Raw genomic sequence first — 15,690 nt, 5'->3', positions numbered from 1 at the left:
AGAGAAAGAGAAAGAGAAAGAGAAAGAGAAAGAGAAAGAGAGAGAGAGAGAAGAAAAAGAGGGAGAGAGTGAGAGAGAGAAGAAAAAGAGGGAGAGAGAGAGAGAGAGAGAGAGAAAGAGAGAGAGAGAGAGACACAAAAGAGAGAGAAATAAAGGAGAAAGAGAGAGAGAGAGAGAGAGAGAGAGAGAGAAAGAGAAAGAGAGAGAGAGAGAGAGAGAGAGAGAGAGAGAGAGAGAGCTACTGTTGATTATAGTGCTTGTCATTGTTGATGTGTTGTTTTCTGTCACCGCAGTCTGATTTTCTCATGAATAATGAAACAGCATTGAAGCATAGTAATCACATATTTGGTGTTTAATGTTGATCAAGCGTAGGTTTGGTAAATTGCGTCAGGCTCATTCCTGATGCTTCACCCCTGTTTGTGTTTGGAAAATTCCATTAAATTTCACCCATTATTTTTGCTCAGAATTCTGTTTGGTAGTGCAATGCCAATAAAATCTATTTGATAGAGCACTGGGAAAAAAAACAAGACAACTATAAAAAGGTAATCTAGTCTACTTAATGTGCCACCTGGCACCTGTGTGTGTAGATAGTCCAACTGTAGTACAAAATGCATACCTCATAAATGTATTTCAAAGGTTTCATTAATGGTGTGGATGCAGAAATAGACTGGCGCTCCTCCAATTGGGCTTCAGAGGAAGATAAAGAGGAGGGGCGGGACAGGGAGGGGGAAAGCAGTGGAATGGAGGAAGAAAGATATACAGGAAAGATAGGAGAGGGGTAAGAATGAAATATTTGATTGGGGAATTCTGGGAGCTCAGTCCCATCAGCGGGATACCCCTGGGAAGCATAACCACAACCCTGCTGCTGCACACACACCACACACAGAAACACACGAAAACACGCGCACACCGCATATATCAAACCCAGCAGCAGCAGTTCCAGGGAGTGGCTGGATTCTTTGAAGGGGGTCTGCTGAGGGTAGCAGAGGGGGAGCTTGCTGCCCGTTGCAGAGTCGGCAGTGTACCGCTAGCAGACCTCTTGTAAACTCCACGAGAGGAATTCATCCTGGCACTGTCAGACTGAGACACTGATACTGATAACTGCTCATGCACATGGAGTCACAGAGCTACACCACTACAGTATATTGCACAAGTAGGATTAAGTGTTACACTGTAAGTCTGAATAGTGGAAATGCTTACTACCACACTCACACGATGTGGACCACAATGTGGTAATCAGGTTAGTGGGTGCTGCTTAGCATATTCTATATCCTTTTTTTTTACTCTATGCTTATTTCCTTGGAGAAACCAAGCAATCCAAATCAGGGTAGAGGAAACAAACAAAAAAATCCCATTCTAGCTCAGTGTATCTGCATTGACCCCTCCCTTCATCTCTCTCACTCCCTTTCTCCCACTCATTCCACTTCTCCCTCTTAATTCACCTCTCTCCCTCTCTTTTCTTGGCGTCAGTTTGATGGAGTATCTTTTCATTTCTTTGGTTCTCAGCAACAGCCTATCCCACACGCTTATGCACACTTACTATCCTAGTGTCTGGTGTCTAGTGTTTTGTGTCTAGTGTGTGAGTGTGTGAAAGAGACCCTGCCTGGATTTTTAAGATCGTTCATTTTGAGGTAAGAGATGACCACAGGCTTCGCCCCGTTTGTTAGAGACCCCAGAATCCTGCGTTCATTGGATGAGATAATTCATGTTTTATTGTTTGATAGATCTTATGGGCCGATTGGGGACTTGCTGTTTGTATGTGTTAAGTATTGTAATGGCTATTGGTTGCAATTGTTTCCTTGGAACAGATCATTTACCCCATTTTAACTGCAGTCTGTGTGATTTAAGAATGTAGTCTCAGGCATTCTGACTGTATTGTGTGTGAAGTATCTATACCTTACAAGGGCCATGGCTTGGTATCACGTTGAGCATTAAAGCCACTTAACTTCAGTATCTCAAGGATGACATGTTCACACGAGAGTAAGATACTACATATGTTCATGTACGGTTATGTTAAACAGGAGAGATTGTAATTAAGAACAATTCAAAGTAGACCTTGTTAAAAGTTTCTAAAGGATTATTTGCTGGCACTGGAAAGGCCTTTCGACAACTTTGGTAATTGTATAGAAATGTGACTTTCACCCTAATAAGGAAGATGTCAGCTAATGCACATGGCCAAAGGGTGGAAGGGCAGTTATTTTGATCGGTGTACACGTGCAAAATAGCTGCACGTAAGGATGCAGGCTTGTCTGTCTGTGCATTTGTTTGTGTATCCTGAGCAGCTGCTGAATTTGTTTGGCTGGGTAGTGTACATTTCACTGTGTGGGTGACAGCCTATTGGTCTCAGGTTGAATCAGGGCCAGAGGAGCTGCTGACTGCAAAAGCAATGTTACATCTAAAATGAGAAGGAGAGATAGCACAGATGTAATATATTACAAACACACAAATACAATGCGTACTGAAGTAAAGGCCTACGACTGCACAATTTCAGTAAAGAGAATCAGACAGAGGAAAAATATTGCGACTAAATGACACCTACATGTAACTAACTGTACAGTATTAGTGTGCCCCGGGAGTCTTTAACCTGGGCTGACTAGAAATCTAAATGACTAATTTCCCCAACCATTCACCATTAGAGGAGGCTCGGGAATCAGGTTGAAGTTTATTATCATGAATCTGGAAACAGAACCTAGTGTTTTCCGCTAGATGGGTCAGCTATAAATTCAAAATCAGCTATATCGTAAAAACGAATGAAAACAAAAATGTGCTTTTTCATTTTAATTTAGGTTTAGGGTTATGTTTAAAATGAGATTTGATGACTTTGTGGCTGTGCCAGCTAGTGACCACTCTGCAGAGCCGCCTTCAGGGCAGGATTCATGACAATAAATACCAATGTGCCCTTGGGAAGGACATTACACTAAATCAGCTCTGTCACGTCAGTGTCCTAAGAGTCATGGGGTATTCCTTCTTCACACAGTCTGCTAATAGTGTGGCATGCCTGGTAGAGAACAATATTTCTCCCCTGTGTTAATGGACAGACATAGCTCCCACACTCACACACACACACACCTACTTCATGCTCTACCCCACCCTGCTGATGCACACCTCTATTTGTCTTTTTAATGTTTATTGAATGTGCATTTTGTACATTTGTGTATCTTCCCCTTCCACTCTTACACCGGCTTGATGTTCTTTTCTCTCCTCAATGTGATCCATTAGAGAGAGAGCATACAACAGATGCATCTTTCATACAGGGTTTTGGTTGACAGCAAGCACCTACACGAGTGTCTTGTTGCAGCTCATTGTCTGTCGTCGGTAACGTTGTGTTCACAACGAAGAGCACAATGTACCAGTGGAAGCCCATGTTTTCATTGGCAAACAGTAATGTAGGGAATCTCTTTCATCACTGGAGAACATACAATGAACTATTCTGAACAGGCAATTGTTGTGTTTGTAGTTTGATGATCTTTAATATGATCTTTGTAATGTTGTCATGGATGAATTAGGAATCTCTTCCGTGCCTGTCAGTCCAGTTACATAATGTTTATTTTGTTCGACACCAGGCTCTGAGTTTGACGACCACCCCCAGCAGCCACGAGTCCAGAGACTCCATCATCAGGCGCAGCTGGAAGAGGGAGAAAGACAAGTAGTGAGAGAGGTAACCGAGGGGTGAAGAGGAATGGGGTGGATAGTAATGATCATTTACGCAGACACATCTCTGGTAGAGTTCATGTCCATTCCTGGTCTGAATGTATACTACATCCCTGACGCCACCCAAACAACACTAGGTTTGTCAGGTTCCTTCCTGCTTATCAGACAGTATACAGTAGCCTATGCATGTAGTGTAACCATTAGCAACATCTCTATAGGTTTCCGGTCAGTAATATGGTAGGGGATTCAGTCTGCATTATGTTTCGTTTCCCGGTTAATAATTACCTTGCAGTTAAGCTAATGTGGATCTGTTTCCATGAGGTCGCTGTTTTGTCTGTTTGTTCTGCAGCTGGGCTCCAGAGCGCACCAGCACTGGCAGCTGGGGGAAGAAGCGTTCTTCTCTGGGGCTGAACGAAGGTGCGAGCATGCGCTGCTCCACCCTCCTGTGTATCCTGGCGGGGGTGCTGCTGTACCTAGTGCTGGGGGCTGTGGTGTTCCAGGCTCTGGAGGCTCCTCGTGAGCAGGACCAGCACACGCAGCTGCAGGACACACGCAGATCGTTCCTGGAGAACTACACCTGCGTCAGCCCAGACATCCTGCAGGCTCTCATAGAGGTGCACTACATTAAGAGAACAAACAGATACATATGACGGGGATATCAGGCTTTCAGGTTGTCATTCCCTCTCACTTTAACTCACTTCCTGACCTGACTATGTCTCCCATCCCAGGAAGTGGCAGATGCCGTGGGAACTGGGGTGGATCCTAGCAGCAACTCCTCTACTTTTACCAGCCAATGGGACTTGGCTAGTGCCTTCTTCTTCTCTGGGACCATCATCACCACCATCGGTAGGTCAGCAGCCTGATCTCCCCTATGTTTACTCAATTGTGACACACTGACTCTACCTATCCCAATCCTAAAGCTCTTACAACCCATCATCCTCAGGTTTTGGGAACATCTCCCCGAAGACGGAATGGGGGCAGCTGTTCTGTATCTTCTATGCCCTGGTGGGGATCCCTCTGTTTGGTATCCTGCTGGCTGGAGTTGGAGACCATCTGGGGACTGGGCTGAGGAAGGCCATCCTCAAAATAGAGTTCATCTTAGCGGTGAGACACTCAACAGTAGCTGTTTGGCTGAACGTGTTTCCTCTGTCTTTTTCAGTCTATCAGTATTTCAGTCTCTTCATTTCTTTCATTCCTCTTTTTCATGTTTTCCTCTCTCTCCCTCAGAAATGGAAGGTCAGTCCTACTATTGTTCGTGTCATCTCAGCTGTCCTCTCCATCCTGTTGGGGGTAGCCATTTTTGTTGCTGTGCCAACGCTGGTGTTTCAGGAGGTGGAGAAATGGACTCTCCTGGAGGCTTCCTACTTTGTTGTCATCACTCTGACTACAGTGGGCTTTGGAGACTATGTTGCAGGTACTTTCACCACTGCATTTTGGGATTGGGTCAAGGAATCTGTCTCAAAAGGTCAAAACTCTCTTTTCATTGTTGAAACTCTCTTTTCATTGTTGAAACTCTCTTTTCATTGTTGAAACTCTTTTCATTGTTAAACCTCTTTTCATTTCACAGACACATACATGCTTGCTTCTCCAGATGTAGTTCCCACTGTGTTTTTAATTTGTATTGAACCTTTATTTAACTAGGCAAGTCAGTGTTAGGGCACTAAACAGTCCAGTGATAAAATACAGTCAGTCACCAAACTGGCCACTTCCTTTATTCAATTATTCACAATCGTCCTATGACAGTTGAATTATTAATTGGCTCATCTGTGTGGTTTCATTGCCCCTAGAGTTTTCAGGCAACGCAGTCTGTAATGTTCATTCTTGTGAGATTAACAGCACGCCTTCCACATGTAAACTAGCCTGTAGACGTGTAAAGTTGCTGACTCTCCATTGTCTATACTTGTAAACCCCTATATATCCTTATCCTCTTGCTTATCTCTGTCAGGTGATAGCGGAGATGGTGGGAAAGACCACTGGTACAAGCCTCTGGTGTGGTTCTGGATCCTGCTGGGCCTGGCCTACTTTGCCTCTATCCTGTCCATGATTGCAAACTGGCTTCGGGTCCTGTCCAAGAAGACCAGGGCTGAGGTGGGGGGCTGGAATGGGAGAGTACAAGCTTAAAGCAAATGGGCTGCACCATACATTTGATGTCACCTACAGCCACCTGTTTTCTTCTATGATCCTCCCTTCCTCTCTCATCAAATCTCTTTTTTCTGTTGTGACTTTTATTAAATGCACTTTAAATCAATTGTGACTTGATTTGATCTCTTTCCTCTCTCTCTTCCCAGATGGAGGAGCTCAGAGCCCGTACCACTGACTGGGGTCAGAACATCCAGAACATGTCCGTGGACTTCCGCATACCAGACGACCCCTTCAAACGACGGAGGCGAAAGCATCGCCATGGTCCTCGCAGCCGGGGCCATGGGGCGGGTCATGTGTCTGGGACCAGGGCCCCTGGAGAGGGGGACAGGGTGACGGGGAATGGCCAGCTGAACAGCCAATCAGAGACTGGATCGTCCTCATACTCTTACTCCTCCAACGATTCCGAGTCGGGGTCAGGGTCTGAGACAGGGTCAGAGGCCACGCAGTCGGAGCGGGTAGTAGAGGGTAAAGAGAAGGATGTCGATAAGGAGAATGCCTTCCCAGAAGCCCTGTATTCCCAGCCTCTGGACTACTTTGGAGAGAATCTGGCATACATTGATGAGTCCTCAGACGCAGTGAGTGGGAAATTACATTTGGATCCCCTATTGGATTCAGCACAGCCCATCTCTGCACGCTCACGGAAGCCCAAGAGGAGACGGCCCAGAAGACCACCCCCAGAGAAGATCCCCAAAATCAGCCCTACCAAGCCTGAGAAGAAAGAGCCAAATGGAGACATACCCCCTGAAAATCCCCCGCCCCCTCCACCAAAGGATGGATGAACCAAATGCTCAAGCGTGAGTTTGTATGTCAGGTAAATGAACAGGAACTCTACTGGTAGCAGCCAAATTCTCCCCTTGGGAGAGCTTAACGATCTGACTAACGGGGGGGGGGGGGGGTTATTTCCAGAGCATGTTGAAAGTGGATGGAAGGGAAGAAAAAGAAGAAGTGTTGTGAGAAGAACTGAAGCTGATTGATATGTTTTATTCACTGCACTGTTCATGTTTTCTAAACATAGTTTGAGTGTGTGTATGTCGTAATATGCCTGATTCTAATATGGACTAGGCCTTGATGTAATAGTAAAGTGACTTATTCAAATAATCCTAACAAAACTTAATCACCGTCACCACACTGACCTGACGTTGCCTTGGTAGGGTTTTAATAATGTTTTAACGTGCCCCTCTCACCCATGTTTGTTTGAGCGCTCCCTACTGGGCAATCATGGAACTGCACAGCCCTGTTCCTCTGGATAGAATCTGCAGTGAAGCACATCAACACAAAGGGTTTCTAACTCTGAATCAATCCCTATTGCTTTCGTCTTTACGGAAAAAAAACGCCTTACGACAATAACTCTACCATGATGAATTTGCCCCAAATGTCTGGAGACCAAACTTTAGTAAACAAAGCTTTTGGTCTGTAATAGGACAATTCAAGGCAGGAGTAAATCCTGTCTCTGCCAATAACCACATCAGGTCTTGCATGACCTAGCCTAAGTATTACAGTACTGACTTTACTCATGCGTGCACTGTGTACAGCATATGCCATTGTATAAATTGTTCTGAGTATTATTCTTCAAATGTATTGCACAAAACTGTCATATAAAATAAACCTTTAAAAAAAATAGATTTTCCAGCATTTTTATTATTTTCCTGAGGAAGACGAAAAACAAACTTCAGAGTGATTTGTTTTATTGCGAAGGTTTTTATCAAGTTTAATACATTCATAAACATGACTGTCAGTAAATGTAAGGACAATGTATACACAGGGACACAATGAGCAGGAATAACAACAGTCATTGAGAATGATATTGCAGACATCCATCTTCTCTTAGTTCCTCAATTACCTAACTACATACGTGAAATGAGAAAAACATATATTATGTCTTAGCAACCATTTGCACTTATGAACACTTAAAGGGGCAATCTGCAGTTGAAACAATAGCCATGGGGACCTTCCCGCCTCTGTTTTTGGCAAAAAAGCTGAGTGATGGCCCTGGAGAAATGTGAGCACTCTCAAATGTATAGACAGAGCTAAGAATGCAAGGACTGACCATCCAAAATATCAAAATTCTAGTTTTCAGCATGTTTTGAGGCTATACTATGTTAAAGCTTCCATTTTGGATTATGATAGGGTATGACAGTTGAATGAAGCTCATGAGGCATTTATAAGTATATTCTTCAAGAATCAATGGATACATATCATTAATTTCTATGTCCAAAAATGTATGCAACAGGAAATTCAAATTGGGAAGTAAATTGTAAAGAAGATATACAGTGCCTTGCGAAAGTATTCGGCCCCCTTGAACTTTGCGACCTTTTGCCACATTTCAGGCTTCAAACATAAAGATATAAAACTGTATTTTTTTGTGAAGAATCAACAACAAGTGGGACACAATCATGAAGTGGAACGACATTTATTGGATATTTCAAACTTTTTTAACAAATCAAAAACTGAAAAATTGGGCGTGCAAAATTATTCAGCCCCTTTACTTTCAGTGCAGCAAACTCTCTCCAGAAGTTCAGTGAGGATCTCTGAATGATCCAATGTTGACCTAAATGACTAATGATGATAAATACAATCCACCTGTGTGTAATCAAGTCTCCGTATAAATGCACCTGCACTGTGATAGTCTCAGAGGTCCGTCAAAAGCGCAGAGAGCATCATGAAGAACAAGGAACACACCAGGCAGGTCCGAGATACTGTTGTGAAGAAGTTTAAAGCCGGATTTGGATACAAAAAGATTTCCCAAGCTTTAAACATCCCAAGGAGCACTGTGCAAGCGATAATATTGAAATGGAAGGAGTATCAGACCACTGCAAATCTACCAAGACCTGGCCGTCCCTCTAAACTTTCAGCTCATACAAGGAGAAGACTGATCAGAGATGCAGCCAAGAGGCCCATGATCACTCTGGATGAACTGCAGAGATCTACAGCTGAGGTGGGAGACTCTGTCCATAGGACAACAATCAGTCGTATATTGCACAAATCTGGCCTTTATGGATGAGTGGCAAGAAGAAAGCCATTTCTTAAAGATATCCATAAAAAGTGTTGTTTAAAGTTTGCCACAAGCCACCTGGGAGACACACCAAACATGTGGAAGTAGGTGCTCTGGTCAGATGAAACCAAAATGGAATTTTTTGGCAACAATGCAAAACGTTATGTTTGGCGTAAAAGCAACACATCCTCACTGTCAAACATGGTGGTGGCAGCATCATGGTTTGGGCCTGCTTTTCTTCAGCAGGGACAGGGAAGATGGTTAAAATTGATGGGAAGATGGATGGAGCCAAATACAGGACCATTCTGGAAGAAAACCTGATGGAGTCTGCAAAAGACCTGAGACTGGGACGGAGATTTGTCTTCCAACAAGACAATGAGCCAAAACATAAAGCAAAATCTACAATGGAATGGTTCAAAAATAAACATATCCAGGTGTTAGAATGGCCAAGTCAAAGTCCAGACCTGAATCCAATCGAGAATCTGTGGAAAGAACTGAAAACTGCTGTTCACAAATGCTCTCCATCCAACCTCACTGAGCTCGAGCTGTTTTGCAAGGAGGAATGGGAAGAAATTTCAGTCTCTCGATGTGCAAAACTGATAGAGACAATACCCCAAGCGACTTACAGTTGTAATCGCAGCAAAAGGTGGCGCTACAAAGTATTAACTTAAGGGGGCTGAATAATTTTGCATGCCCAATTTTTCAGTTTTTGATTTGTTAAAAAAGTTTGAAATATCCAATAAATGTCGTTCCACTTCATGATTGTGTCCCACTTGTTGTTGATTCTTCACAAAAAAATACAGTTTTATATCTTTATGTTTGAAGCCTGAAATGTGGCAAAAGGTCGCAAAGTTCAAGGGGGCCGAATACTTTCGCAAGGCACTGTACATAATTTATTAGACCCCATGTAGTTCATACTCACTGATACACTGTAGGTTGTTGATCCTCTGGATGTGAGACATATCCTGCCTCTGTCCTATGTTCACAGAGGAGTCAGGAATGGGAAGGGTTTTTTTCCCCCCTCTTTCTCAATTGAGAAGGCAGTCCTAAAATAGAAGAGAGAAAAAGTTGAAAAAAACCTTCAGACATGAACCATTCAAACCCTCTCCCTGGCTCAGACTTACAGCTGAGGTAACCCCCGATCTCAGCCTGACCTTACTGTCCAGGGATAGAGGACAATTCCCACCTCTGTGCTCTGGGTCTTTCTGGAACTCTCTCCAGGCCTGGGTCATCTGACCTTGATCAGCTAATTAAAGGCTCTACCAGTGAGCAGCAGAACCCCCACATTGACTGTGCTTTAGTTGTTCCGACGAGTGCAGGTTGGGGTCTCTGTAAACTCCTGTCCTCCACTACAACTCACAACCTGACCTCTCACCCATGGACCCTTCTGTCCACCACTCTGGACTTCCCAACTGGTGTTAGTGCATCACTGACCATAAAACCACTATTCACCTTCAATTTCCTTCTTGCACTGTTGTGTGTGTGTGTCTGTCCTGTGTGGTGTGGCAATAAACTTGTCACCTTGAGGAATATATTCCCAATTGATCTTGACAAGCTGGTCTCTGTCGCTCCTGGTGTGTTCGTGGTAGAAGCCCAGTGCGTGGAGGAGCTCATGCGGAACGATGCCGTGGTAGACCCAGCAGGAACACATCCAGAGAAAGTTCCTGTTATGCTCCATTTCTCCCCAGCAGAGACCAGCATCTACAAGGGGAGGGTGATCCACTTTGGAGCTCAACAGCATGCTGCAGTCGAGCCTTCGCCCGAAGGGTTTTTACATCAGTGCACAGCTGGGGTTTGACCTGCACAAAGTGGCTCTCAACTCACCCAGTTTTACTTTGAACGTCGATGTAGCCACTCCAGGGAACGCAGCGAATGCAGGTTCTAGTGTGAAATGATTTCATGGCCATCAATAATAGCCTTTTCAGAGTCATGTGCGATGAAGAACATCTGTCTCGCTTATGTTATTACATTATAACTTCAGGTTATATGTGATCATGGCTTAATAACACAATTTATAAAAACAATCCAATAATGATTTCCCCTTACAGAAGTAATAGTCTATGACAGGGGTAGGCAACCCTGGTCCTGGAATGTCGCAGGGGATTCATTTTCTTTGCTTTATCCGACCTGGAAGAGGTGTGTTGAATTTAGGCATTCACTGAACTGATCAGTTAGCTCAGTTGGTCAGGTGGGGTGCCTAGTTGGAACAAAATCCTGCAGTGCCTGCAGCACTCCAGGAACAGGGTTTCCTACCACTGGTCTATGATATATGGCACCTCCTCCAGTCCAGATGAGGATTTGCTCCATCTGAAGTAGTTGCTCGTTGTCCAAAAACTTCATCACGTTTCTGGTCCATCTCCCTCCATTAGCATGTGGCTCATCCCTTGGTGCAAAGAGTTGAGTGGATCACATGACGAAGATATGGGTTGTAGAGGCCATCTTAATCAGATACTGACTTGTTAGCTTATGAGTAAATCATATTTGTTTGCCTCAAGGATCTTTGTAGCGATGTCTACTGTGTTTCACGTTTCAGTCGTGACATCTGAACAGGAGTATACGGTTATATATGGCAGCTGTCTCACCGCAGTATTTCAATCTTTCTTGCTAGTTCAGCATTGCGTCTAGGGTTTGTAATTTGGACTAATCATATGTAAATGTTCAATATACAGTAGACTTGATTGTTATATAGCAGCGAACAGTATGGTACATTTAGAGTGAAGATCTCCTCCATGTGTCTTTCCTGAAGGGGAGACAATCTCAGAGTGAGTGAGGGATTCTGAACACAAGACTAATCCATGTTCCCTCAGTGTGTGGAGATGCTCAGAGAGGATCAGGTGTAAGCAGGTGTGTGCGATAGACGATAGATTTTATATAACCACACAGGGAGTGGGCTTAGGCCTTATGTCAACACTTTGAGCCTAAAACAAGCCTTTCAGTAGAGGGATAACTGCAGTAATCTCACTTATCCATTCAGTCACTGACTTAGGATACTTTAGGACAGTGTTTCCCAACTCCAGTCCTCGAGTACCCCTAACATCACACATTTTTGTTGTAGCCCCGGACAAGCACACCTGATTCAACTCATTGAGGGCCTGATGATTAGTTGACAAGTTGAATCAGGTGTGCCTGTCCAGGGCTGCTGCTGTTGGGGGTACTCGAGGACACCAACGTGGGAAACACTGCTTTAGGATATATAGTTCTACAAGGACAGGTTGTGGAGTTGTGATAGCTAAGTTTTTCTTGAATAGTCTTAGATGTAATTCATCAGATTACAAACACTAGGCATCTACAATTTCTAAGTAAAGTTGGACATTAAGGAGTAGGAAGTTGGCAAAGCTTTCATTCAGACATTAAAATAATTCTTAAAGAAGACACAGCTAATGTGTAGAATCCATTAGTAAATGAATTAAGTGCTGAATATTTTACCAGAATTAGGTGCATTTAACATATTAACATAAATCTGAACTGTAAAGCAGCACTTTACTGATTAAAACACCCTAGAGTCTAGGATTGTAATGTTAGTGAGTCTTCTTTCCATAGAGGGGTGATATTTCTTTGTAGTAATTATTTGTAGGCCAAACCGATCTACAGACGATTTTGTGAGAGGACTGATTTTCAGGATGTGACAAACACAGCTCTGGCTCTGTCACCTTTCACTGCATTAGCAGAATAATACAAATCCCCATAAGAATCTGTCAATTTAAGCTAGAGATATTTAAGCTAGATTTCACATCTGTGGTGAAAAATAACAGAGATAACAGAGATAACAGAGCTAGAGGGTGTCTGTCAGACCATGAGACAAATAATTGTTTTATATATTTTTTGATAGGCTACTTCAAGGGGTCTATAATTACTAATCAAATAGCAAAATTATCCTTTGTATGACTTTCTTAAAACAATTCCGTACAGTGACTGTAATGGGTTAATGGTCCAAACAGTTCAGTTTTCAGCAAGGGACCCTCCCTAAATAAACAATTCCTTCTTTTAACAGTACCACTTTACATTAAGGTACCGGTTATAAAGAGTATATAAATGTAACGGGTGTGAAATAGCTAGCTAGTTAGCGGTGGTGCGCGTTAAATAGCGTTTCAATCGGTGACGTCACTTGCTCTGAGACTTGAAGTAGTGGTTCCCCTTGGCCGCGGCTTTTGTGGAGCGATGGGTAACGATGCTTCGTGGGTGACTGTTGTTGATGTGTGCAGAGGGTGCCTGGTTCGAGCCCGGGCGAGCCCGTCCCGGTGTAAAGTTATACTGTTACAAAAAGTTGTTTATAAATATTACATTATTAGTTTATAGATAATAAACTATAGATAATATCTAGTTAATTTTTGTTAATAACCCGTTTATTGTAAGAGATTTAGCCACAACCTACATTCTTCGTATAGAAAAGAGTTGTAAATAATGTGTTGAAAATCCCATTTCTATAGCCTAATCATGCATCTGACACACTGGGTGTACTGTAGACCCAAAGTGACGATAAAAAGCACAAGCCACACTGTTTCGTAAATAATGTCCTAATATTTTAGTAAATGGCATTTGTTTTTATCATATCAAAAGTCCATTTAGAAATGTCGAACCAACCTTACTTTATAGGCTAATGCGCTAAATTAAAACTTTGCCCTGACCGGCACCAGAATGAATTAGCTGCTATCCGAATCTATTCGGTATTAAGGTCTAAAGGTTGACTGATGACTGATGAACTCTCGGACTTCGTGGTGGCTCTGATAAACCGTTGAGCCTGCATGCGCAGTAAAGTCTGTGACCTTGCGCTCGACAACACGAACGTAGACGTCACCACAGACAGGCTGGCACATATACTGGCAATGTAATCAAGATACCACCAGAGAGCGCTACAATATTAATCAAATCGAATCAAATCAAAATGTATTAGTCACATGCGACGAATACAACAGGTGTAGGTAGACCTTACAATGAAATGTTTACTTATGAGACCCTAACCAACAATGCAGTAAAAAAAAGAATAATACGAATAAGAACTAAAAGTAACAAGTAATTAAGGAGCAGCAGTAAAATAACAATAGCGAGACTATTTACAGATTGACAGGGTCAATCTGCGGGGGCACCGATTAGTCGTGGTAATTGAGGTAATATGTACATGTAGGAGTTATTAAAGGCGACTACAACTAATAAATAGTACTATTAATAAATGCGGCAATTCAGATTCCCCTGACATTGAAAATCTAAAAATAAATGATCAAATATCTCGGTCTTCTTTCTAAATATATAATATTGATGTAGTTAAAATTGTTGGCACTCAAAATCAATGCTGACTGTAAATTGTGCAATGGTGACAGCAGGTGTCTTATTCCACAGTGATCCAATAATAACTAAGACATGTCATGTGACATGCCATGTAACAGTTATGTGTGTTTGGCTATTGGATGAGTAAAATTAAGATTATTCTTTCTCCATCCCGACAGGACAGAGTTGTCTCCTATAGAGAGGTTGAACATTTCCTCAGGCGACAAGGCCTTTTTCAAAACAACTTGATCACTTTGAGGGTCTCTCTCTTTCACCCGTTTCCCCATTTAAACTATGACCCGTTTCCCCATTTCTTCAGTTCACTCTGGGTTATTTAACCTTAGATGGACAAGAAAAGGCTGAAGGCACCCTGCCAATTAAAATCAGTAAATAATGAAACTCCTTTATATCTCTGCACTGGCCTATAACCATTTAGCAGCAGACCCCCAACACTAACCCACAAACCCCTCCCTTGGCTATACACTGTTAGGAAAAAGGGTTCCAAAAGGCTTCTTCGTCCGTCACCATAGGAGAACCCTGTTTGGTTCCCGGGAGAACCCTTTTTAGTTCCACATATAATCATTTTGGAACCCAAAAGGGTTTTTACCTGGAAGAAAAAATGGTTATTCTATTAGGTTCTAGATAGCACCTTATTTCTACAAGTGTAGGGGGTGAGGGGATGAAAAGTATTGAAAACAATTGGATGACTGGGCTACAGTAATAAGATACACGAGGTTGACTAAAACATCATGCAGCCCTTTTCCAATGTAGCACATGAGGAGTCCATGTATGATCTTGAATCCAAGGTCAGTGGGAACACTGTTGCCATCATCCTAAATCTTTCTGCAGTGTCTATAGGTTAACAACATCTCGTCTAAACATACCATATATGCTATCATAGTGCTTCTAACACGTGAATGTACATTATTATAACGTAATTATTTTATGATTGATGGGTTTGATTAAAGCGTATTTAATGTCAAATAGGCCTATGTGTTATGATAGGAGACTACCACATAAGGTGTTCCTCGTGATAAGCTATTTAAAAAAAATACTACTGAATAATTCCAGTTTTCAACTGATCTGTGTTTTAAAAGGAATTTTCCGAGACAGGGGTTGTCTGCACTTTTTGGTGAAACCATTGCAAGAGCCCAGGGAGAACGCGCACCCCTCTCCCTTCCTCTCTCGATGCCAGGTTATGGTCATGTTACCAAGCGGATTCGAGACTCCGGTTCTAGCTCTTCTCATCTCCTTACAGTCATCCACTGACCCCCACTTCCTTCGCCTCGATCCAAAAACTCGGTGTAGCAGTTGACGAGTGGGGCCTGTAGCGGAGTGAGCCGGGTCAATGTCACAAGACGGAGTTGACTAAGCGTGGCTGCAAATATTTTCCATGCCATCCTAAACGCTGTGTGATTTACTATGGTGTGGTGTTATCCATAGGGGAACATGAATTCCACTGCATTACAAAAAAGTACGAATGTCGGCCTAATGAATTTTGTAAATTGGCGTATAATAAACCACTTGAAGTGCAGAATTTACATTGTGTAGCCTAAGTAAATGCGGATTGCATAATCAAATAGCCACCTCAGAAATGAAGTAGACCTACAAATGATCAAACTGCATAGGCAATCCAAAGAGCA

General features: G+C 42.8%; 1 protein-coding gene across 1 annotated transcript; it reads left to right on the top strand.

Annotated features, from left to right (window-relative positions):
• Nucleotides 1–1,568: 1,568 nt before the first annotated feature.
• LOC139419574 (potassium channel subfamily K member 4-like) lies at nucleotides 1,569–7,411 on the top strand. Its single transcript, XM_071169546.1, has 8 exons — nucleotides 1,569–1,631; nucleotides 3,564–3,658; nucleotides 4,001–4,265; nucleotides 4,380–4,497; nucleotides 4,595–4,755; nucleotides 4,879–5,065; nucleotides 5,597–5,739; nucleotides 5,940–7,411. The coding sequence occupies exons 3-8, from the start codon at nucleotides 4,077–4,079 to the stop codon at nucleotides 6,570–6,572; spliced, it is 1,431 nt and encodes a 476-aa protein (XP_071025647.1). The 5' UTR covers nucleotides 1,569–1,631; nucleotides 3,564–3,658; nucleotides 4,001–4,076; the 3' UTR covers nucleotides 6,573–7,411.
• Nucleotides 7,412–15,690: the final 8,279 nt, after the last annotated feature.

The sequence above is a fragment of the Oncorhynchus clarkii genome, chromosome 10 (genome assembly GCF_045791955.1).
Source record: "Oncorhynchus clarkii lewisi isolate Uvic-CL-2024 chromosome 10, UVic_Ocla_1.0, whole genome shotgun sequence".
NCBI lineage: Eukaryota > Metazoa > Chordata > Actinopteri > Salmoniformes > Salmonidae > Oncorhynchus > Oncorhynchus clarkii.
The sequence above is the reverse complement of the archived record's forward strand: the minus strand, read 5'-3'. Positions and strand labels throughout refer to the sequence as shown.